A 25,719-nucleotide genomic window follows, 5' to 3' on the forward strand; every position below is an offset into this window, starting at 1 on the left:
GAGTGAAAGGCTATTTACAATTTGTACAGAAACCAGATGGCAGTTATAAGGGTGGAGGGGCATGAAAGGGAAGCAGTGGTTGGGAAGAGAGTGAGACAGGGTTGTAGCCTATCCCCGATGTTATTCAATCTGTATATTGAGCAAGCAGTGAAGGAAACAAAAGAAAAATTCCGAGTAGGTATTAAAATTCATGGAGAAGATATAAAAACTTTGAGGTTCGCCGATGACATTGCAATTCTGTCAGAGACAGCAAAGGACTTGGAAGGGCAGTTGAATGGAATGGACAGTGTCTTGAAAGGAGGGTATAAGATGAACATCAACAAAAGCAAAACGAGGATAGTGAAATGTAGTCGAATTAAGTCGGGTGATGTTGAGGGAATTAGATTAGGAAATGAGACACTTAAAGTAGTAAAGGAGTTTTGCTATTTGGGGAGCAAAATAACTGATGATGGTCGAAGTAGAGAGGATATAAAATGTAGACTGGCAATGGCAAGGAAAGCGTTTCTGAAGAAGAGAAATTTGTTATCATCGAGTATGGGTTTAAGTGTCAGGAAGTCGTTTCTGAAAGTATTTGTATGGAGTGTAGCCATGTATGGAAGTGAAACATGGACGATAAATAGTTTGGACAAAAAGAGAATAGAAGCTTTTGAAATGTGGTGCTACAGAAGAATGCTGAAGATTAGATGGGTAGATCACATAACTAATGAGGAGGCATTGAATAGAATTGGGGAGAAGAGGAGTTGTGGCACAACTTGACAAGAAGAAGGGATCGGTTGGTAGGACATGTGTTGAGGCATCAAGGGATAACCAATTTAGTATTGGAGGGCAGTGTGGAGGGTAAAAATCGTAGAGGGAGACCAAGAGATGAATACACCAAGCAAATTCAGAAGGATGTAGGTTGCAGTAGGTACTGGGAGATGAAGAAGCTTGCACAGGATAGAGTAGCATGGAGAGCTGCATCAAACCAGTCTCAGGACTGAAGACCACAACAACAACAAACATGCTGTTAAGTTCCCCATTCAGAATACAAGCTGTTCATCAGTGCTGACAATGTACCATTGTAGTATACAGTCACTACTTATGCACGGAATAATTTTTTTGGGGAAATTCCATAAATTCTACAAGAGCATTTAAAATAAAGAAAAAGATCATAAGGGTGATAAAAAAAGCTAAATGCAAGGATTCCTGTAGACCCCTTTTAAAACTCTCAAAATATTGCCACTGCTTTGCTTGTATATGTACAAAATACTAATTTTCACAAAAGGCAGCATCTTAAAAAAGCAAAATCTCTTCAGACACAACTGTGATATACACACACATGAAATTAGGCAGAAGATGAACCTACACATTAACACAGTAAAACAGTAAATACAAACTTATGTAAAAGAGGAATGTATCGTACTGGAGTTATGCTATATAACCATTTGCCTTCTGACCTAGAATGCATACCAACATTAAATGCATTTAAAATAAAGTTAAAACAGTTCCTTCTTGACCACTTCTTCTGTTCTTTGTCTGAATTAATGGAACTTTGTTATAAGTGAACATCATTTATCAAATTTTACACATGTAGAAGCAATGTAGTACACCAACCTACATTATAATGCATTTTTATTGTCAATAATGATGCCAAAATGACTACTGTATTGTAAATTAACTAGGTTTACCACTGTCCTACATGAAATGTACAAACAATGTACTACAATGATTCTTGGACAAACAAATAAACAACATGATGACCATGCAATTCACACTTACGTGTTTTCAGAGGTTTCATAGAAACACTTTCAGGCCATTTCCCTACTGTTTCACTCACAATTAGCACATCATGGGATAATTGAACACCTAAATATATTGTGTGAGCTCAGATTATTCTTATTTCATAACAATCTATGTGGAAACGAACAAAATATTTTGGCATTCAGAGGAGAAAGTTGGCGACTGAATTTTTGTGAAAATCTCTTGCCACAACGAAAAACTCCTTTTTTTTTAATGATTGCCACTCAAATTTGCTTATGACATCCATTACACTGAATCCTCAATTGCACTGTAAAACAAAAATGAGCTACCCTTCTTTGAAATTTTTAGATGTCCACCATCAATCCTATATGGTACAGATCCCATACTATATAGCATTACTCCAGACAATTGCAGTATGAATAGCACATGATTTCATTAAATGGAGCGAGAAGCCAGGAGGAAGGGGGTAAAGAAGACATTGGTCACTGTAAGTATGAATGTTCGATTAACAGCAAAGAAAATGTGTGACACTGTTTTCTTAATAACTGTTATTTCATATAATCATAGCAATTATCAAAATTCGCATAAAAGTAACACTATAGCATGCTTTTTACATTCTGTACAAACAAATTAATTAATAATACTCCAAGTGGTAATTTACATGCATAAGAGATAAACACTACATACACAAACGGTCAACAGTCCCAGTAGTGTCATCATGCACTAAAGCAAACCTGCTGAGAAGTGGTATATTTCTTCCTTCTTCCTCAAAAGTAAATAAAACAAAAAAAGACACTTTAACTTAATTATCGACTATCTGAGACTGTATCATCTTGTTTGTAATAAAACTGAATGAAGCAACAGAAAGCTTCTGGAAATGGAGAAAGATTCAAGCAGAAGACAAGAATAGGTGTCAATTCAAAAAAAATTGGCATACTGTCACTTGTGTACTTACACAACACCACACATTAGAAAAAATTACTGAGACAGAAAAAGTTCTTAGGTAGTAATTTAGAAGATAAGATGTATGAAAAAATTTCATTCAGTCCCTCTCATACATGTAACAAACATTATCATCATGATTATGAACAAATGTCTCAGCAAAAACTTTTTTCACAATGTTCACATGGCAAAAAATTATACGAATGTAAACAAGAAGGGGCTAGAAATTCCAATCCTATATTTTTGGCTATGGCTGCTTTTTCATGGAAAAATACAACACAGGGGCATGACACATTACCTTTTCCAGGGTTGGGTTGTGTTATTTGGGGAAGGAGACCAGACAGCGAGGTCATCGGATTAGGGAAGGATGGGGAAGGGAGTCGGCCGTGCCCTTTCAAAGGAACCATCCCGGCATTTGCCTGGAGCAATTTAAGGAAATCACGGGAAACTTAAATCAGGATGGCGGGATGCGGGATTGCACTGTCGTCCTCCCGAATGCGAGTCCAGTCTTTTCCAGGTAACTGATAAATACGATACTTCGTGAATAATCAAACAGCTACTGCCGCGACTTTTGCAAGTGATACAATCACTTTTGAAGTGATGAAAACTCGTTCTCAAAGTTAGAAACACATCTTTGATCACTGGTTGCTTTCAATTTGGCCCACACTAGGTCTGTGAGATGTGAGGACAACCCCCAAAACTTAGTTCACAAAAAAATTTGTTTATGTTAAATTCTCGCTTGTTCCAAATACACCAACCAAACCTAAACTGGCTGCAAAAGGGCACTCGTCTCATTGCACAATAACATCACAGACTGGAGCAGTTGAATCACATTATTAATCAGGACTTTGACTACTTTTCAATGTGCCCTGAAAGGAAGACAGCTATCCTTCCGTTCTTTACCACATCTCTCTGCACCACTTTCTGCCACCCCACAAAGTCTGTGAAATATCCTGCAGTTTTTCACAGTGAAGATAGTGGGGAAAAAGTGTAACATATTGAATACATAGTCACAAACACACACACTCTTCCACACAGAATTAATTAATGTTAGGCCTAACCACAACATTCTCAACCACAAAAATTTTGACGTAAATAACTTCTACATTAAGTTCTATGCATAGTAGTTGCAGATGACAAACTGTGAAATGGAAACAACTGTATGAGTGCACGGTTTCATGGTGATATGCACTGATAAAATTCTCTAGAGCTTCCGGCCACGTCAAGTGGTTTAAAATAAATTCGCTTTCAGCCGAGTACTCCTCGGCCAGTGTCAAGTGGTGATTGTTTGCTACCTTCTGTGACATCACAGGTGCCTGCTCCAACATCATGTAGAGTAATGTATTCATTGTGCGCATGTCATGCCCACTTCAACCATCCCATGGCCTGGTCTCAAGCCCTGCTTAGCTGTAGGCCACCATCTGTATTGAGGGTGTTGTCACAAATTTTTAACTCAATTGCTTCTTTAATTACGCTATCCCAGAAGCTCATAGTCTGTGTAATAACTGATCTCTCTTTGAATGCTATATAAAGCCCAATTTCTACAGCATTCTCTGCTAATGCTGATTTCTGAGGGTACCAAAGGTGAAAGCATATCTTGTTTTGTACACATCACTGTTCAATAGTACACACTACCTGTCTGATATAAAACTCTCCACACACACTCAGTATTTTATATACTCCTAGCATTCTGAGGTCTGCATCACCTTTCACAGGCCCCTTGAGTTGTCAAATTTTTGTTGGAGCCCTGAAGACAGGATCGATTTTAGGCCTATTTAGGAGCCGGCAAATCTTTCCTGTTACTGAGCTACAGAATAGCAAAAATGGAAGCTTCTTCGAATCCTCCTTGGCGTCCTTCTGCTTCCATGATTTCAGAAAGATGGCTTGCGAAATCTGGCAGTTGTTGTAGCCGTTTTCCTTGAATACTTTCTGTAAGCGACTCAGTGGCTTCGGCAGGTTTTCAGCAAAAGATTGTTTCCATTTGATGCACCGAGGACCTTGGAATAGAACGTTTCTGCGACAGACTGTGAGAGCTGTTAGCGCGCAGATATTGGTCCATGTGGATGAGTTTCCATTAAACATTGTGGCTGTGATACCCATTTGCTTTATGGCATGTGAAGTTGTCAAGGAAAGGAAAGGCTCCATTGATCTTTACCTCCATTGTGAATTTGTCGTTGTGGATACAGTCCAAGAGTTCTCCCAGATTATCATGTCCATGAGAAGACAATTAACCTGTTGGTGATGTAATGATGAAACCAATGAGGCTTTGCAGGAGTTGTGCCCAGGGTGATGTCCTTAGTATTGCTCCTTACATAGGTTGGCTGCAATTGGAGTTAATGGGCTCCCCATTGTGACTCCATCTGTCCGATTAAAATATTCTCCATCATACAACAAATATGATTTCCAAGAGTGCTTAAATAAATCCACAATGGTGTCATCAAATAACTGAGACAGCAGGTCCATGGAATCCTGGATGGGAATGCGCATGAATAATGAGACCACAGCCAAGCTGACCACAATATCTCCTCCTCCAAGATGGAGGTATTTAATTCAACTTATGAAGTCAGTCCATTCCATACAGCCTAGGCACCCATGGTAGTCGCATCTGCAGCGACGATAAGTCCCTCTCGAAATATACCAAGGGTCCCACTGAAGCCTTCACTGAGCTTAATTATCCTCCCAACCGTGTACAAAAACAAATCTCCTGTGCTTTATCTTTCCAGTCTCCAACCACTTTCAAAAGTCCCACCGTCTGGCCATAGAGGAGCATTCCCCTCCTAACTCAGTACCACCCATGACTGGAGCAACTGAATTACATTCTCCACTAGGGTTTCAATTACCTCTTGTCAAGCCCTAAAATGAAAAATGTCCTGCCCACTATCCTTCCCACCCCTCCCACAGTAGTATTTCGCCATCCACCTAACCTGCACAATATACGCGTCCATCCTTACACAACCCCTGCTCCCAATCCCTTACCTCATTACTCATACCCCTGTAATGGACCTAGATGCAAGACCTGTCCCATACATCCTCCCACCACCACCTACTCCAGTTCGGTCACTAACACCACCTATCCCAACAAAGGCAGGGCTATCCGTGAAACCAGTCATGTGGTCTACAAGCTAAGCTGCAACCACTGTGCTGCATTATACGTAGATATGACAACCAACAAGCTGTCTGTCCGCATGAATGGTCACCGACAAACTATGGCCAACAAACAAGTGGACCACCCTGTTGCTGAACATGTTGCCAATGTGATATCCTTCATTTCAATGACTGCTCTTCACTTCCTGTGCCATATGGATCCTTCCCACCAACACCAGCTGTTCTGAATTGTGCAAACAGGAACTTTCCCTGCAATACATCCTATGTTCCTGTAGCCCTCCTGGCCTCAACCTTCGTTAGTCGCTGTCCTCATCCATCCAGCCCCTTCCCTATTCCCATTCCAGCACTACACAGCCATCATTCCACAACATACCCAGTCTTTTTAGTTTTATTTATTTATTTTTAAATTCATTTCTCTCCTTTTCCACTACCCCCCCCCCCACCTCTCTCCTGCCCTCTGCCTAACCTGCAGCACTTCACTGTCCGCCATCCCCACTATACTATCCCTCCCCCTCCCCACCTCCTCCTTACCCCCACCCAGTCACCACTCCCATCATGCACTGGTGCTGCTGCTCGCAGTGTGGTTTCAGTTGGCCGAAACAGCAGTCCTGTGTGTGTGTGTGTGTGTGTGTGTGTGTGTCTATTGTTTACGAAGGCCATTGGCCAAAAGCTTTAAGTGTGAAAGTCTTTTTGTTGTGCCTATCTGTGACTCAGCATCTCCACTATATGGTGAGTAGCAGCTTTCCTTCTCATAATATTGAAGTCAGTCATGTTCTTGATATGGTGTACACGGTGACCAATGTCCACAGTAAGGAGGCTGGCCAGATGTTTAGCAAGTCTGTAAAACAGTGATCCATGCTGCTCACAATGGGAACTAAATGTGTGTTCTTCTTCTGAACCTCTGTAAGGCCATACAATGTAGGTGGTCGAGGTACCCTAGGGAGGCAATTTTTAATGACATTCTCTTCCAGTGAAAACCTCTTGAGAAGCTCCAAAATCTTCCTCATTGTTCTGGAGTCAGGTCCCTTGATAATTTTTTATATCTCTCTTCCTCCAGCATCAACCGAACCTTTACATCACAGTCAGCTCATTCCATTATGATGGCTGCATTGCCCTTGTCAGCTGCCAGGATTACAAGATGATGATTGTTGCAGACTTCTTTAAGACCAGAAAGCAGTTGGACACAGACAGACACGAGCTAATGGCCATCTGCCTGCAGCTGATGGAATTCCTCTCAGCTTTGGATTGGGAATGAATTGATGTAGCCACAGCAGCACAGCAAATGTCATCACAAAAGATAACCAAAGAAAAGCAGAAAGGGAATTTCAGCCGCCTTTCGCAGCAACAGCATGGCTCAGAGCAGAAAATTAGAGAATTTGCCATTATCAACATCATGACGAGAAACATCGATGCATGTGCCACACCTCTCCTGTCAGCTGACACAGGCAATGCAACCACCATTATGGAATGAGCCAACTATGATGTGAAGATTTGGTTGATACAGGAGGAGGAGACATATCAAAAATTATCAAGGGACCTGACATCCAGAATAATGACGAATGTCGGAGCTTCTCAAGAGGTCTTCACTGGAAGAGAGTGTCATTAAAAATCTCGTCCTTTGTGCACCTCTACCACCTACATTGTAGGTTCACAAGAAGAACACACCTGAATGTCCCATCATAAGCACCAGTGGATCGCCAACTTTAAGATAGTGAAACATCTGGCCAGCCTCCTTACTCTGCACACTGGTCACTGTGTTCACCATATCAAGAATACAACCAATTTCATCAGTCAAATTAAATGCATGCCTGCCTCTTGGAGGAGGAGATATTATGGTCAGGTCTGATGTGGTTTCATTATTCTTGTGCTTTCCCATCCAATATTCCCCAGATCTGCTCTCCCAGTCATTTGACACTACCGTTGTGAATTTATTTAAGCACACTCTGATGTCCTCGTATTTTTTGTATGAAGGAAAATATTTTAATCAGATGGACAGCATCGTGATGGAAAGCCTGTTATCTCCAATTATAGCCAACCAGCACTTTGAGGACATCACCTTGGGCATGGCTCCTACAAAGCCTAGTTGCTTTTATCATGATGTCAATAACACGTTTCTTGATTGGTCTCATGGATACAAAAAGCTGGGAGAATTTTTGGACTACATCAACAATATCCACAACAATATCAAGCTCTCGACTGAAGTTGAGACTGATGGTGCACTGCGCCTTTCCTCGACATCCTCATCCACTGTAAAACAAATGGGGTGTCTCAGCCACAGTGTTTCCTGGAAACATGCCCGCACTTAACAATATTGCATGCTAACAGCTATCATCATCCACCACAGACACATTCGGTTCTGAGGACATTGGTGCATTAAGGGGAAGCTGCCTCTGTAATTAAAAAAATAAAAATCACAGCATGTGGTAACAAGGCATATATAAAAAAAATCTTGCCTATTCTCAAATTCATGAATATTTCCTTAAAAACTCGAATTTATATATGTACAGGTAGTAAAGAGCATTTTCCTTGTTGTTCAATAGAAAAGAAAAGAAAAACCCACTGATGATGGACTAACTTCACTGAAACCAGTTAAAAAATGAAAAAATGTCTTTTGCTCAAGGCAGGTCCCATCCAAAAAAAAAAAAAAAAAATTATTTATAAGCAGACATGGACACAAGAGCTTCAACCTCAAAATGAATATCCTGAGCACTCGTTGAGTAAGTCCTCCTACAATCCCAGGCCACAAGGGACATTCTTTAGTGCAAGATCCAGCTTCAATATCTATCCAATGCAGCATATGGCGCAACCCACTGCAAAAGGAGGAGGAGGAGAGGGTAGGGTTTAAAAGCCTGACATGAATGAAACTATTTGGGACTGAGCACAAGCTAAGACTGAGGAAGCAAAGGGAAGGGAGTCCCTATTCAAATCCAGTCAATGGTGTACCATATTACATGACTCAGAACCATGTCTGAAATACATGTCATACATCATCTTTCCTGTAACAAGTGGATAGTATTTTACAAGAGCATGTGCAATGACCAATAGTCCATTGGTAAGAATGAACATTGCCAAATAGTGGGCAAGGGTTACTGCATCACGTGGCACACCTAGTTTCTCAACTCAAAATAGTTAATTTCAAGAGGTGATTTACAACCCATATTATATAGATCTTTCCTGCTGACATCAGCTTCTCTAAACTGCATAGATGGCAACTGTCCCTCTAAAACATCTTTTGGCCCAGAAAACTGTTTTCAAGTAACTCTGCACATTCCCACCCTATTTCCTGCCTCCACATTACTGACACCAATAACTCCTCTTTCTCTTTTATGCTCCCCTGTAGTTATGCATATTTATGGACCCTTATCCACACAGTTTTCTCAGTGGTCTCCTACTATCTCCCAATGCCCACTAAAATCCATCTATGACAGTGTCCCCCTGTGTGTCAATACTTGGGTTTGCTCTCACACCACATCCCTATGACCATGGTATCAGGAGGATATAGTTGCACTGTGTGTGTGTGTGGGGGGCAGGGGGGGGGGGGGGCACGTGCGCATAGCTGAGAGGGGATGGGAGGGGGCGGGGGAGCAAGGACTTGAATATTCAACCTCTTGTATACATGCTATAGCATTCCCCATGATGCTGAGCATTTCTATATGTTTGTATTCTTCAAAGGCTTTTCTATTGCAGTCTTTTGTTTTGCTTTTAGTTAAGCTGTCATCTTTGATTCACTTCTTTGCTTTAAATTTTGTCTTGTTGCTCATTATTAGTAGTACCCTGAAATTTTAATCCCAGTTGTCACTCCATTGTCATCTTATAATAATCTCCTATATCCTGCATCTCTTCTGATAAAGATTTGAAGTGACTCTTCCAATCTTCAGAAACTATACATATAGCCTTATCATTTCCAACTTTATTCAGATTAAATAATCTTTGAAAATTCCTAAAGCACAAGAATTAACTATTTTCAGGTTTGTGTGAAGGTAATCCCAGAATCTGTTTGTTCCTTTTTAAATTGATGGTACGTAGATACTCTTGTTTCAAGTTTTCATGCTCTATGTTGCAAAGCTTTATAAATTATTGTTGGATTTGTATTGTCACTGAAATATGGCCATGTAATAGTCTAGAGGACAGCAGTTATCTACATCCAGCAATGTGTCCAGAGAGAGATTAAATTTCATTGCCTGCCTTTGGTCAGCAGGGTTTGATGCACATAATCCTCCACAGCTACACTACCTTCTGAAATGATGCGCACTAGAATTTCCCTCCATACACACTGCCTCATAAAAAAGTGAAATGTCCACAAGACAAAGTCCAATGCCTTGGAGAGGCACAGAGAGTTAGTCCTGGCATCATGGTGTGGGAAACCATCAGGTAAGACTTCAGGGCATGGCTGATAGTGACTGAGGGAGCTCTTGCAGTATACCTCACGGACATCTGCTTTCTCATGTGTTACCTCTCATGCAACAGTATCACTGTGCCATTTTTCAACAGCATAATGCTTGTCCATACACAGCATAACCATCTTGGACTCTGCCCCAGCACCATTGTACAGGATATCAAGGACCAGTTAACAACAGTTGCAGACTAGCTCACCTAAGTGGGTGCATACTGCCAACTTCTTTGTAAATCTGATTTGATTTTGTATCACTTTAATAACATCACATACTCTCTCAACCTGTTAAGTTCTATTTCATTTCCTCCTGCTATTCTGGGTACTTCACACTTTTTGTAAGGCAGTTTCCTGGACTGTTGCAGAGTTCTCAGGGGATACAGAAATTATGATACAGCAAAAACTCATGTGTAAAACAACTGTTGTAGCTTACAATTTATTGGTTGCACAGGTATATTTATTTAGCCTGTTGGGAGATATCTTGAAGAGTTACCTATTGCCATTAGTTTTCCTGCACGCACATCAGTTTGCCCAATGTTACTTCAGAACACAGGAGAGAGTACTGATTGTAGCCCAATAACTGAAAAAAATTACTGCCCCAATAGTGTGTCATTGACTTCCCCCAGAACTTGAGCCTTGTGTCCTCTCCACCACCTCCTGTCACTTCCTTTTGTTGACACTATTGCCACTGTTAGCTATTCTTATTAATTTGGACTACAGAATTAATGGTGGCACTAGATTTCATCTTCAGTGATCATTGGGAGAGAGATGTAACCTGCTCTTCATGATACTGTTGCAGTCATTACTGACATATAGTAATTGTTTCTGTCTTCTGCTTTTTTGTCAGCTGATTTCAAGCCAAGTTGGTAAAATTTTTTCCCAAAAAAGTGCAAACATCTTCCACTGCGGTTCACCATTTCCTTTACAAAATAAAGGAGACTGCTCTGTAGTAAGACAGGTGTTCCAGAATCTTTTGTACCACACCAATACCAGCAGACACGTATTGCAAAGTTTGCAGTACACAAAAAATTATGTCGTTAATTTCTCATCTTTCTGTTCCTTTAATGAACAGAAAGTGGGGAAAATCTCTCTGTGTGCTACACTCAGAGCAGTTTGTAACGTTTAGAGAAATTCTTTTCTCTAACAAAAGCATCACAACTAAAATAACAAACTTCTGCATTATAAAGTCATCGAAGTGCTACTACTTTATCCTATCAAGCTTTGATAGGTTTCAAGAAGACTCGCGCTTCACAGACCACCTCCACTTTTAAAATGTGTAAGAGGAATATTTTTCTGATACAGAACATTATCGCATATAATTCCACAAACTAACCTTGGGTTCTCATAAAGTTACATGTGTACTTAATAGTAATCTCTTCCAATAAAGATCAAAGGAGATGTAGCTGAATCTCTGTCATGAATCTACTTCCAGAACCTAAACATTCCACTAACTATTTGTTTTTCACTACAATCATGAGGTACACATTTCTCGAAAGTGAGTAGGAAACGAAACTAACTGCCACCATTCCTAGGAGAGCCATGAAAAAACACTGTCAAACAATCACCCCCATCATGACAAAAGAAATGAAACAGCCTGAGAAAAATAGTTTTATTTACTGGAAGTATTTAAGCATAAATAAAGAAGATGAGCCCTTCAGATGAAATTCATTGGTGTTGCTGGAGGTATAATAACAGGCATGGAAGAGATATGCTTACTCTAGGAGGGGGTATATCCTTGTAGTCTTCTCCGCTATTTGACTGACTTCCTATGCGACGTGGACTGCCATCAGACATGGACGAAACTGGACTTGGTGAAGGTGATGCCCCAACTAGTATCTGCTGTAAAACGGTATTGCATTCCATTTCAGTTCAATTAGCAAAACTTAATTCTGGTTACACATTACCAAGCTTGTACAAGTTTCCACAATTTAGATTAGTACAAAGTACTTCCTGCATCATTTTTTGCACAATTTACCAACATAAAAATTCTAAAAGTACTGTTTCTTAAAAGAAGCTCTAACTAAAACTGAAAAGAAGTCATGCATCACTGCAAATAAAATTTGTCACATTGCTGTATTATGAAATGTTATCTATTTAGTTGTACAACAAAATGAACAGCTGTGAGAATGATTCTACAAATGAAACAATGTGTTATATTAAACTTAATTCTGCTGCCAAACAAAATTTAGCACTAATAAAAGATGTAAGTGCATTATCATTTATCAACTAATACTGCTCCTCATTGAGAGGTATGTATACCTACCTGCATATTCGCTCCTGGTGAACCAATGGGTGTGGAAGTGGCATGAACAGCAGCCCTTGGTGCAAGAGGTGGTTTGTTTCGACGCCTTTCTTCCGATAGTCGCTCTCGTAAATCTATGTTTTCTCGTTCAAGAGCTGCCATTTGTAACTTGAGATCTGATATAGTGGACATTAATTCAAGTTTCTGAGTTTCCAGGGATGACCTTGTCAACATTTCCTACACAGTAAAAGTAATCGTATTACTATATGAAACAAGAAAATCGTATTACTATATGAAACAAGAAAAGTAAATTCTGGGGTTTGGATGAGTGAAATATAAAATAAAAGAAAGAAGAAAACGAACACCCAGCTATCACAATAAGAAGGGAAACCATAAAGAATAAATTGAACACCCAGCTATCACGACAAGAAATGAAACCATAAAGGATAATTTAAATATATTATTAAATTAAAATTTTTAAATTATTAAAATTGTTCTTGTTGTTGTGGTCTTCAGTCCTGAGACTGGTTTGATGCAGCCCTCCATGCTACTCTATCCTGTGCAAGCTTTTTCATCTCCCAGTACCTACTGCAACCCACATCCTTCTGAATCTGCTTAGTGTATTCATCTCTTGGTCTCCCTCTACGATTTTTACCCTCCACGCTGCCCTCCAATACTAAATTGGTGATCCCTTGATGCCTCAGAACATGTCCTACCAACCGATCCCTTCTTCTGGTCAAGTTGTGCCACAAACTTCTCTTCTCCCCAATCCTATTCAATACTTCCTCATTAGTTATGTGATCTACCCATCTAATCATCAGCATTCTTCTGTAGCACCACATTTCGAAAGCTTCTATTCTCTTCTTGTCCAATCTATTTATCGTCCATGTTTCACTTCCATACATGGCTACACTCCATACGAATACTTTCAGAAATGACTTCCTGACACTTAAATCAATACTGGATGTTAACAAATTTCTCTTCTTCAGAAACGCTTTCCTTGCCATTGCCAGCCTACATTTTATATCCTCTCTACTTCGACCATCATCAGTTATTTTGCTCCCCAAATAGCAAAACTCCTTTACTACTTTAAGTGTCTCATTTCCTAATCTAATTCCCCTCAGCATCACCCGACTTAATTAGACTACATTCCATTATCCTTATTTTGCTTTTGTTGATGTTCATCTTATATCCTCCTTTCAAGACACTGTCCATTCCATTCAACTGCTCTTCCAAGTCCTTTGCTGTCTCTGACAGAATTACAATGTCATCGGCGAACCTCAAAGTTTTTATTTCTTCTCCATGAATTTTAATACCTACTCCGAATTTTTCTTTTGTTTCCTTTACTGCTTGCTCAATATACAGATTGAATAACATCGGGGAGAGGCTACAACCCTGTCTCACTCCGTTCCCAACCACTGCTTCCCTTTCATGCCCCTCGACTCTTATAACTGCCATCTGCTTTCTGTACAAATTGTAAATAGCCTTTCGCTCCCTGTATTTTACCCCTGCCACCTTTAGAATTTGAAAGAGAGTATTCCAGTCAACATCGTCAAAAGCTTTTTCTAAGTCTACAAATGCTAGAAACATAGGTTTCCCTTTCCTTAATCTTTCTTCGAAGATAAGTCGTAAGGTCAGTATTGCCTCACGTGTTCCAGTGTTTCTACGGAATCCAAACTGATCTTCCCCGAGATTGGCTTCTACTAGTTGTTCCATTCGTCTGTAAAGAATTCGTGTTAGTATTTTGCAGCTGTGACTTATTAAGCTGATAGTTTGGTAATTTTCACATCTGTCAACACCTGCTTTCTTTGGGATTGGAATTATTATATTCTTCTTGAAGTCTGAGCGTATTTCGCCTGTTTCATACATCTTGCTCACCAGATGGTAGAGTTTTGTCAGGATTGGCTCTCCCACGGCCGTCAGTAGTTCCAATGGAATATTGTCTACTCCGGGGGCCTTGTTTCGACTCAGGTCTTTCAGTGCTCTGTCAAACTCTTCACGCAGTATCATATCTCCCATTTCATCTTCATCTACATCCTCTTCCATTTCCATAATATTGTCCTCAAGTACATCGCCCTTGTATAGACCCTCTATATACTCCTTCCACCTTTCTGCTTTCCCTTCTTTGCTTAGAACTGGGTTTCCATCTGAGCTCTTGATATTCATACAAGTCGTTCTCTTATCTCCAAAGGTCTCTTTAATTTTCCTGTAGGCGGTATCTATCTTACCCCTAGTGAGATAGGCCTCTTCATCCTTACATTTGTCCTCTAGCCATCCCTGCTTAGCCATTTTGCACTTCCTGTCGATCTCATTTTTGAGACGTTTGTATTCCTTTTTGCCTGTTTCACTTACTGCATTTTTTATATTTTCTCCTTTCATCAATTAAATTCAATATTTCCTCTGTTACCCAAGGATTTCTACTAGCCCTCGTCTTTTTACCTACTTGATCCTCTGCTGCCTTCACTACTTCATCCCTCAAAGCTACCCATTCTTCTTCTACTGTATTTATTTCCCCCATTCCTGTCAATTGCTCCCTTATGCTCTCCCTGAATCTCAGTACCACCTCTGGTTCTTTTAGTTTATCCAGGTCCCATCTCCTTAAATTCCCACCTTTTTGCAGTTTCTTCAGTTTTAATCTACAAGTCATAACCAATAGATTGTGGTCAGAGTCCACATCTGCCCCTGGATATGTCTTACAATTTAAAACCTGGTTCCTAAATCTCTGTCTTACCATTATATAATCTATCTGATACCTTTTAGTATCTCCAGGGTTCTTCCATGTATACAACCTTCTTTCATGATTCTTAAACCAAGTGTTAGTTATGATTATGTCGTGCTCTGTGCAAAATTCGACCAGGCGGCTTCCTCTTTCATTTCTGTCCCCCAATCCATATTCAACTACTATGTTTCCTTCTCTCCCTTTTCCTACACTCGAATTCCAGTCACCCATGACTATTAAATTTTCGTCTCCCTTCACAATCTGAATAATTTCTTTTATTTCATCATACATTTCTTCAATTTCTTCGTCATCTGCAGAGCTAGTTGGCATATAAACTTGTACTACTGTAGTAGGCGTGGGCTTCGTATCTATCTTGGCCACAATAATGCGTTCACTATGCTGTTTGTAGTAGCTTACCCACATTCCTATTTTCCTATTCATTATTAAACCTACTCCTGCGTTACCCCCATTTGATTTTGTGTTTATAACCCTGTAGTCACCTGACCAGAAGTCTTGTTCCTCCTGCCACCGAACTTCACTAATTCCCACTATATATAACTTCAACCTATTCATTTCCCTTTTTAAATTTTCTAACCTACCTGCCCGATTAAGGGATCTGACATTCCACGCTCCGATCCGTAGAACGCCAGTTTTGTTTCTCCTGATAAAGACATCCTCTTGAGTAGTCCCCGCCCGGAGATCCGAATGGGGGACTATTTTACCTCCGGAATATTTTACCCAAGAGGACGCCATCATCATGTAATCATACAGTAAAGCTGCATGCCCTCGGGAAAAATTACGGCTGTAGTTTCCCCTTGCTTTCAGCCGTTCGCAGTACCAGCACAGCTAGGCCGTTTTGGTTATTGTTACAAGGCCAGATCAGTCAATCATCCAGACTGTTGCCCTTGCAACTACTGAAAAGGCTGCTGCCCCTCTTCAGGAACCACACGTTTGTCTGGCCTCTCAGCAGATACCCCTCCGTTGTGGTTGCACCTACAGTACGGCTATCTGTATCGCTGAGGCACGCAAGCCTCCCCACCAACGGCAAGGTCCATGGTTCATGGGGGGGGGGGTTATTAAAATTATTAGATTAAAAACTTAAACAGATACTTGTAAGCAGCCATTCTTTTCATACTCTGAACACACATATCATCGAATAAATCCTTAACACATGGTAAAGAAAAAGCCTAAGCATACATTTTTGAGTGATTGGGGAAATACAGCATTAAATATTAAAATTACAATATGTAGTAAGTGTATCATGCTCAATTTAATCTCTAATTTTGCAGTCCCTTGTAAGATTTTACCATTGTGGATACAGATTCTTAGTATTAAATGACATACTAATACACAAAATCAAACAATGGTAAATCCACGTAGGAATATCAACAATCTAGGAAAAAACAGATTGCTACTTACTGTGAAGAAGACATTTTCTTTACTGTAGAAATTGCAGCACACACTATGTCACAGTAGGACATTATGCAGAGAATTGGAAAACAGAAAACAACCAGCCGTCAAACTTTAATTTCTACAACTGTCAGATAGTAAGAAACATGTTATAATATAAGTGCAACAGCAAATTCTCAAACAAATTTAAATTGTTGCTGAAAATAATATTGCAACCAACAACTACACACAGCAATTATGATTTACTCAAGGTTGACATATGTCTGTCTACAATGTCAGGACATGTATTGATGAAGGCGATAAAGCCAAAATAAGCTTATATACTAAAATAAAATATCATGTAGCACACTTGTTTTCCAATTCTCTTTGCAATGTTCTACTGTAAAGAAAACACATTATGTTGCAGACAGGCACAATTAAGACACTTACACAAATTTATGAGCCACAGCCTTCCTCAGCAAAAGTGAAACTGAGAAGCACACACCATTCATACACACAAGTAAGCACACCTCATACATATAACTGCCAACCCAAGCAGCTGCTAATACACAGTAGCATTCCTTAACTTTCAATTAATAAATAAACATAGCCTTGTACTACACATTTTCTCCAATATATGCATATAATTTTAATTCTTATCATTGTTGTATTTAGGCCCTCTTTTGATTGCCTTTTCCCTGTAAATATAACCTGCAGTCCTCTGTTCGAAAGTTCCTATCTGTCTTAACAATAATCACATTCTTAATAAAGAGGTATCTCCACCTTTACTACTGGATACTATCCTTGTCATCATCAAAATAACAGCAATTTGCGTCATTACTGGTCACGCACAATCTATCTACTGTGGAATGCTTCCTCTCACAATACTAATATGACTGCATGTTTGAAAGACCATACACTTTCTTGATGTCTAAAAAATTTAAGTCTCTTTCCTTAGTTTTGCTAGTTCAGTTTATTTCTTGATATGAAGCATCTGTTCAGAACATGACCCCCTCCTTTCTATGTTTCAATATGGTTTTGGAAATAATCTTCTGCTATAGATAAAAGCAAGACACCTTCTTAATTATCAACATCTATTCTAGAGCATTTCTTATGTGGGAGAGCTGATTTCCAACTATCAGGCACCTTCCTTTCTATTTATTTTCTCAAATTCAGTGGTACCATTTCAGTCAAATCTACTTTATTATGGTCACGAAGTGAGAAAAGTGAGTCACTCTGTACATAGTTCACTGCATGTTCCTTAAACACAAAACAAAATATTTTGTTATTGTATGTACATCCATGAGCCTTTCTGCTGAGGGGTGGCTCAGTAATACAGATAGCCATACCACAGTTGTAGTCATATCCGAAGATTATTTATGAGAAGCCAAACCAACATATGGGTTGCAAATATATGCTACAAAACACCAAATGAGGTTACGTATGCTGAAAATCCCAGGTATGAAAGTAACTAATTATTAAATCAAGTGGCTGTCTGACACCATGGCATTAAATACACAATAACCTAATTATTATAGCAAGACATTTTGAAAAAGTGTAAATATTGCTGAAAATCTAAAGGTTATCGTACAAACACCTTTGTGTGTAAAAATTCTGCATTTATACATTTCAAAACAGTAAAGAACTCATCAATTCAAATATTGCTTTGGACAGCACAATGATTTTTTAGGTGACTCCCACTAATGATGTCTAACCAAGATTTTTAGTCACTTGAGAAGGTTATTCAGCCAGTTATGAAGGATAGAGAACCTCATTTGCTTTCAAAAACCATACACAACTTAAGCAGAGAAGGGAATTCCTGTTACTTACCCAACAGAGATACCTACAAATACTGCAGAGGACTGACAACACTAGCCTATATCATAAAGTAAGATACAGTTTTTTTTCTGACTTACCCTTTGTAAAAGATTCTCGCTGTTATCCAACTGCTTCCGTTTTTCATCCAATGTCTTCTCCAAATCTGCTATCTTGTCACCCTGGGCTTCTATCTGCTCCGTCAGAACACTCACTTGTAACTGGAGCGACTCCTTGTCTGCTTCCAGTTTTCGAATTCTCTCTTCTCCTTCTCCTGGGGGCTGTTAATAATAAGATATTTTTTAATGAGATGTTTATTTTTTTGTTTGATGGTCTAGCTAAAAGAAAAAATGAAACAGAGACAATAAAATACAATGTTAATTTTTGTTCACTTCTGATATATATTTAGAGATATTAAATGTTATGTTTCCAGACTGTGAGACCATGGAAATTTGATGATATAGTACTAAATGTATTGTTGATAGTCTTCTACATTTGATGCTGACATGTAATTTAGAAGATATAGCTTATTAAAGTGAAAATATAGGATATGTCATTATGAGTAAATGTAATGAATTACTATCACACAGGTGATTTATGTTGAGTGTGTGTATGTGTGGGGGCGGGGGGGGAGGGAGGGAAGGGGAGGGGAGGGGAGGGGAGGGGGGGGAGAGAGAGAGAGAGAGAGAGAGAGAGAGAGAGAGAGAGATATGTTTTTAAGAAGTATTTGTAATGCATTTACTGTAGACACAAACAAATTCCTTATGCATGCTCACTTTGCTTCACAATATACAACAAAACAAGGGATGCTGATTACAGTATTTGTATGTATGTCAGTTTTTAAAACACTTAAATACAAAAAAGGTAAGGATAATTTACAGCATGCATCATCATGCCAGGTTAGAATGAATAGAAGTATAATTATGGAACATAATGTTATTAATACCAGGACGACATGAAATAGGAGACAGTGGAAACTGAAGGAATGAATGTTAGAAAAGGTAGTGTTTAACTCTATGTCCACAAAAGTGTGAGCCATCTAGACCACTGTAAACACTTAACACAACTTGGAAACAAATGGAGCACCGTAATCTCCTAACCTTGCTGGTAAGTGTTGACCGGCTACCATGCCAGCACCCATGGACAGCTCCATACAGATCAGGCTGACTGCCAGAACACAGATGACAAGCACAAAAACTGCGGCATGGGCATATCTGAGGTGTAGGCATGCCATGAGCACAGCTACATCCGTGACTGTTGTGAAGGTGGCAGTGTGAACTTGACAGGTCACACCAAGAACCATGGTGCACAGATCCGTGGCAAGCTGGTAGACGTTGTTGTGGTGAGGGGGATCGGTATCGGAGAGCTGCAGATGACCGGCACTTGGAATCACGGGTAGATCGATCACAACGTTTGCGTCGGCGGTCAAGGCTGCCACCTTTATCGGAGGGGGAGGCTGATGGGGGCGGCAGTTTCTGTGCCGAACCTCGCAGTGGCGGTTTGTGTGTAGGACCATTCACGCTACTGAAGTCTGGAGTGCTAGAAATGTCCTTGCCTCTGTGTACAGGTGATTCCAGGGTTCGGAAATCAGTTTCTTCATTCTGTATACCTCGACATGGTTCTATCTGGATGTAGCTGAAACTGTGGTTCTCCTCATTTTCTGCTTCCTTACTTTGTAAAAGACAACTGTCTTCAGTTTCTCTCGTTACAGGTACTGAAGAGTTCTTAATCCAGTGAAAGTTCTCTCTGCAGCCCTTTGTGTTTTGATCTGACAAACCCAAGAAGTAACCCATCAGATTAATTTATTTACTACATTTAATAACTATCAAATGGTAGTTCTGTGACATTCAGGAGAGAAGATTACAATGAAAATGTGAAACAAATAATTACAAGTACAGCATATCTTCTCAAAAAAGAGGTTATAGCCAATTTAACTCATTATTTTCATTGTACTTTTACAAGCAAGGAATGATTTTGTATGTCACACATCAGTTAAATGGCCCACCTTGGTGGGACTGCTTCTGTTTGTCTTCGTCAGAAGAGCATGAGGATGAAAGTTCTGAGGACGAGCTGGAATGGGAAGAGTCTGAATGTGACTGTCCAGCTCCACACTTGAGTGTAGACTCATCGTCTGGGCTTGAGTCATCGCCACCTGGTAGCATCAGAAACCACTAAGTACGTTTTCAAATAATCTCTTACTATTACTAAATTACTGGCATTTTCCTAACATCCTACCACTTCTGAAATAGTTTTCATGATAAATAATAAAACTGTTGTACAGGTCTACTTCCAATGGTACAGGGAATTCTAATCTCTTCAACAATTGCATGTGGTTCAGAGTTGAATAATTTCTGACGCCGAAATAAATAATTATTACACACACCTTACACAAAACATTTCAAGCAGAAAGTACTTTAATTACGGCAGTGGACTGTAAATTAGGAACTGTGAAACACTTTCGAACATAGAAAGGGAGAAAAACGAGGGCAATTAAATATATTTAACACATTTTTCGATATAATGGGAAATAACACCAAATTTTGTTTACATGGTACAGTCATCAAACTGTGGGTGAACTGATGTCGCCCCCCCCCCCTCCCCCACCCCAAATGCACAATCAACAACGTAGCGTGGTGCAAGTGAGTAACACAATTGCAACAACTGTCAAATTCCAAATTTAGATACAAATGTCTCTCTTAATCTTCATGGGAATATGTCTTAAATACGATGAAATCACTGGAATGGTCAGATGCAGAAAACCAAAGGTGTGGTACAAACCCATTTTTGTATACATAAATGCACAAATGGCTGGATGAAGCCCTCCTTTTGGTAATGCACGCTTCTTCATCGTCCTGACCAGCAACGACTTACAAACTTACAAACAAGACAGAACTGTTCGAGAGAGCTTCTTAAACTATCATATTGGCAGGGATCCAGTGCAGTTCCTGGCTGTCTCAGCCAAAGATTAAAAGCATCTATGCTTCGTTAACGGAATAGCTTCAAAAATAATAGGCCACTTCTTAACAAAAACAATCGTTGTGTAAAATAAATGAAAGATCTGCGACGTATTTTGCTTAGAGACTTCACACAGTGAACATCGTGATCAGCACGTAACAAAAATGTACGAAAAGTAATGGGTTCAGCGCCAGCGGACAAACCTGCCTCGACACTTCGATTTTCCAATTATAAACACTAATTTGTAAGACAAATTCCCACGTCAATGTTGCTGCTATGTTCAACGATGTGAGCCGAGAGTGTGCAACAAGCACTCTACAGTACTCCTGGAAAGATAGGTGAGGCACGACAGTGTCTATGAAAACTTAAAAAACTAATAATATCAAGAGATAATTATTGGGGGCTAATACGTGGACGATTCATTTCCGACAACAAACAAAACTTTATGTCGATTTTTCGGATGAAGAGGAATACGAAATAAAAAACCAGTTCCAATAATAATGTGCAGAATAATTAAATCAATTATCTGGTTTCTAACTAGTTGCAACCAATCTGTACGACGTATCATTGTTCTTCTTCTAACGTCCATCAATAAATGTTACAGCAGTGGGAGAGGTAGCACTGATACGCTTTTTCCTCTTACATAATCTGTGAAATACGTGTTGTTTAAAATGCAGTGTGTGGCCACTCTTTAAAGACTAGTCTACCAAGCACACTGTTAGGATTGTCTTCTAATCCACACCCGCTGCAACATCGGAGATTTAATATTTTTATTTAAATGTGCAACAACTTTTGTAATTAACGAAGTGCGCTACTTCGATTCTCGTACTCTTTAGTTAGAAGGAGGGAAGTTCAAAGAGTCACAGAAAAAGATATTTTACTGCATCGACTTTGAATTGACCGTGCGCTGAGTTTCTACCACTGTCACCGAAATTCCTTTTTTGAAAGTCGCAGTCGTGTTTTCGAAAGGAATATTTGATCAGTACGCTTCTTCTCGCCAATATGACTACGTGACAGCCTATATATGCCCGTCTTCCAAGTTGTGACGTCATTACTTTCTCCATATTTCGTAAGATGTTATGAATATCGAAACAAAAGTTTGGGCATATGATAGTAAGAAAGCAGGTGAGTATTTTCCTGTATGATTTAACACTTGTGAGATTTATTTTAATCTACGATGATACTGAACCTAAAATGAATTATACTGAAACGAGGTACATTTTTAAAGACCATCAACAGTTCGTGAAAAAGAAAACTAAAATGGTATACCGCAAGTCAATGTTTCTTGCAAGACTTTTCGAAGGAAAAAAAAACGGCTTCATGTGGTGTCGAGGTTCTGCTGCTGTAGTCTGCAGTTTCGTTTCAGCCATGTTGGGCTATGTTTACAGGGAAATTATGCTAATACAGCGGAGCAGTGATGTATTAGCAGACTTTGATAGGAAATTTACATGTTTTATTGAGAACAGCTTCAGTGTGAACGTTACTTCTATATCTAAGTTAACAAATAGAGTAGACCAATGAGACGAGGTACTAAAACTTCTCGTTAAATGAACGGGTTGTTCTTCCGTAACTTGCTGTTCCACGTCTATCTTCAGAGGGCAGCAGCCACACCTAACGCAAATTTTACAGTTTCGTCATGAAGTTAGAGAACTTTTTTGATGAAAATTATAAAACAGTGGATGGTAAAGACATGTTTAGCAAGGTACATTGCGCGAAAATTGTACTCGGTGTCGTTATATATAAGGAGCATCTTATCTGATACGAAAAATAGGAAGTTTCCTTAAGAAATGTATGCTGCCACCTGAAAATGGGCTTCGATTTGAAACTAGTTGTAGCAAAATACACCTTTAATTTAACGAAAATGTGGCTGTCTTATCGATCTGTTTCGAAACAGTCTCAGAGTTCTCACACAATCTTCGATACAATGATGGTAGAGTAATTAAATAACTATCTAGAACGTCGAGTAGTGAAAATACCTGTCCCCTGAATACTACTATTTGACAAATGCCTCGTTTCGATATTTTAAACGGTTTAGTGAATGTTGGGGGTGATGCGAGTTAGATGAGTCGAGCTCTGTCTAGTGGAACCATCGGTGGGTGTGCGAAGTGACCTCGCGCTGGAGGCGGAGGAGGAATGAATGTGCGAAACCTGCGGTGGCGCCGGGGCCCGTGCTGCGTCGCTGCCAGTCGCCTTCTGCCTTCCTGTGATCGCCGCCTTCGTCATCGCTGCTCATTGTCAGACTGTCGTCGTCGTCGTCGTCATCGGGACCGTGGCGGTCGTGGTCTCGGTCGTGTTTGGCTTCGCAAGAGCGTCGATGCACATCGGTGAGGCGCCGAGCGCGGTTGAGCGACATCGCTGGCGCAGCCGAATGCGCGCGCACTGTGCCTTCGGACATTTCCGTACACGGGTGCTCGTGTCTTCTGCACGCCGTACCAGTTTCTCAGCGTGCGGTGTTCTTATGAGATCGCAGATCCAAGTTGGTGTGGACTGGCGCAATTCTTTTTCCTCCAGTGAAATGTGGTGGGGGGGGGGGGGGGGGGGTGAGCTCCACAAATAGATCCAAACTAACTCGAGCGTCGCGGGGGCATTTCGCACCAGGTTAGTGTGCAACCTGGTCTCCACGTCGTTTACGAACGCAAGGACCAGCGTCGTTACACGTGCATTTGCGCCAGCAGGCAGTTCGAGAGGTGTCGCGGAAGCGGAAAGAAAGCGAGTGGTCCGCCGAGGCGTTTCGAATGTGGCGGTGCGGCGCGAGCGTGGGCGTCGCTTGCTGTCGAGCGGCGATGACGCAAGCGATCGGCACTGATGGAGGTGACAGCGGCGGCGTGCGACACGCGGCGGAGCGCCTTGCCGATGCCGACTGAGCAGCGTCGACCCGGCGGCTGGCCGCGAGAGCTTCCGCGCGGTTATATTTAGCGGTCTGCCCTCTCGCTTTGAACACGCACGGGAACAACGTGCGTGACGCGGCCCGCCGCGCTGCCCGCCACAGGGCCTCCCGCTGTCCGTCGCCTGCCCTCCCCCCCCCCCCCCCCCCGTCCACACCATCTCCTACCTTTATATCCTCTCCTCCCCCCACCCTACCATCAACTTTTTCCCGACTTCTGTCTCTTGTTTTACAGTCGTCATGCCGCCCCGGCCTGGGAGGCCTACACCCAAACATCCGCTTTGCCTCACACTGAAAGTACGCTACGGTCGGTAAAACATACCAGGGGCGGCTGGGGTAATACCGCTGTGCCGTGGACTCACTTGTATGAAAGAGAAAAGCAGAGCTATACGAATTGCACATAGAACATTGTTTCCTTGTATGTGTGCTCTGATTTGAAGAGGCGCGTTAAGCCGCGCGCGCTGTTGTGGAAGTTTTCTAACACCTGGAGCCAGCTCCAGATTTACAGCGTCTGCTCTCGTAAGCGCTGTGAGGCGGGGATGTTGGTTTCTACATGCTTCGGTGGAGAACAAAAAACTAACGTATTCACCACGTGTTGAACACCTGTTTTCAAAACAACAGTGTAGTATTTCTCTTTATGTTCGTCACGTTCGTGTAATGAGGTTCTGTCCAAACATGTTTCAGTTCACTGTTAGGCCTGGTAATTAAGAAGTATAGCACTGTGCAGTGTGTTTTCTTTAAGTGAAACTTCGGTTGACTGTGAAAGTTATAAACATGAACAAACGAAGTGAATGGTTAAAAAACGCCATTTTGCGACAGGACCCCAGTGAAAAATTCAGATAAAAACACTAGGTAGGCCACTACCGAACCTGACACTGCAGCGACAAACAAAATTCAATCCTGAAATTTACTAGAAGAACAATTGTATTTGTGGCTGTGAAGAAAACAATGCTGTGTTCTGTTTTCCTTGCGTGTTACTTGGGGACTTGTTTACTGGTGCAAGACCGGAACAACTGTTATTAGGCGTATATGGTTAAAGTGAAAGTACATGAAATGTCAAAGCGACACGTAAATAATCTTCTGAGTCTTTCATTTCTAGGTAAAACCAACATTCAGCTCGAACTGGATTCACAATATAGACAAAATAGACAAACAACAGACAGTCAAAACAAACAGCAGAAAGGAACAGACAGAAACTGTTCAGGCGCCATCTCTATCGGCAACTTACGTAACCGTTAACTTCAAAACACCTTCTACTTCTGACTGTCACGTAAAAGTGTCTGCACATTCCCTATGAGCAGTGAAAATTCCCGCGGTCGACATGTGCGCGCGCGCATATTTATGTATCCGAGAGATATTTTCGAAGTGTTGTTGCGTTTTATTTCTCATGCAGACATGAGAAAAAGATAGCTAAAGCAACCCCCCCTTATCTCTCTCTCTCTCTCTCTCTCTCTCTCTCTCTCTCGAAATCCAGCAATATATGAAACTCTTACTGTGCGTACGAAGAGCGCCGTTGTAATAATAAGGGATTTTTTTTA

The 25,719-nt window shown here is 40.6% G+C and overlaps 1 protein-coding gene across 10 annotated transcripts in view; it reads right to left on the reverse strand.

Moving 5' to 3' along the window:
- LOC124789871 (liprin-beta-1) overlaps window positions 1–25,719 on the reverse strand; it is a 303,083-nt gene that overhangs the window by 95,217 nt on the left and 182,147 nt on the right. For 4 of the 10 annotated variants that reach the window (XR_007016176.1, XR_007016174.1, XM_047257386.1 and 1 more), the window contains exons 1-6: window positions 23,446–24,144; window positions 20,348–20,494; window positions 19,443–20,110; window positions 18,444–18,623; window positions 12,441–12,656; window positions 11,894–12,016 (exon numbers count right to left, since the gene is read on the reverse strand). Coding sequence is in view for 2 of the 10 variants with exons in the window: in XM_047257386.1 (XP_047113342.1) it covers window positions 11,894–12,016; window positions 12,441–12,656; window positions 18,444–18,623; window positions 19,443–20,110; window positions 20,348–20,494; window positions 23,446–23,692 (1,581 nt within the window). In the remaining 8 variants the exon portion in view is untranslated. Of the gene's footprint in view, window positions 1–11,893; window positions 12,017–12,440; window positions 12,657–18,443; window positions 18,624–19,442; window positions 20,111–20,347; window positions 20,495–21,120; window positions 21,288–23,445; window positions 24,145–25,719 lie in introns of those variants that run through there. The other 6 variants (XR_007016179.1, XR_007016180.1, XR_007016175.1 and 3 more) reach the window with 5 other exon arrangements.

Source organism: Schistocerca piceifrons, chromosome 3 (genome assembly GCF_021461385.2).
Source record: "Schistocerca piceifrons isolate TAMUIC-IGC-003096 chromosome 3, iqSchPice1.1, whole genome shotgun sequence".
NCBI lineage: Eukaryota > Metazoa > Arthropoda > Insecta > Orthoptera > Acrididae > Schistocerca > Schistocerca piceifrons.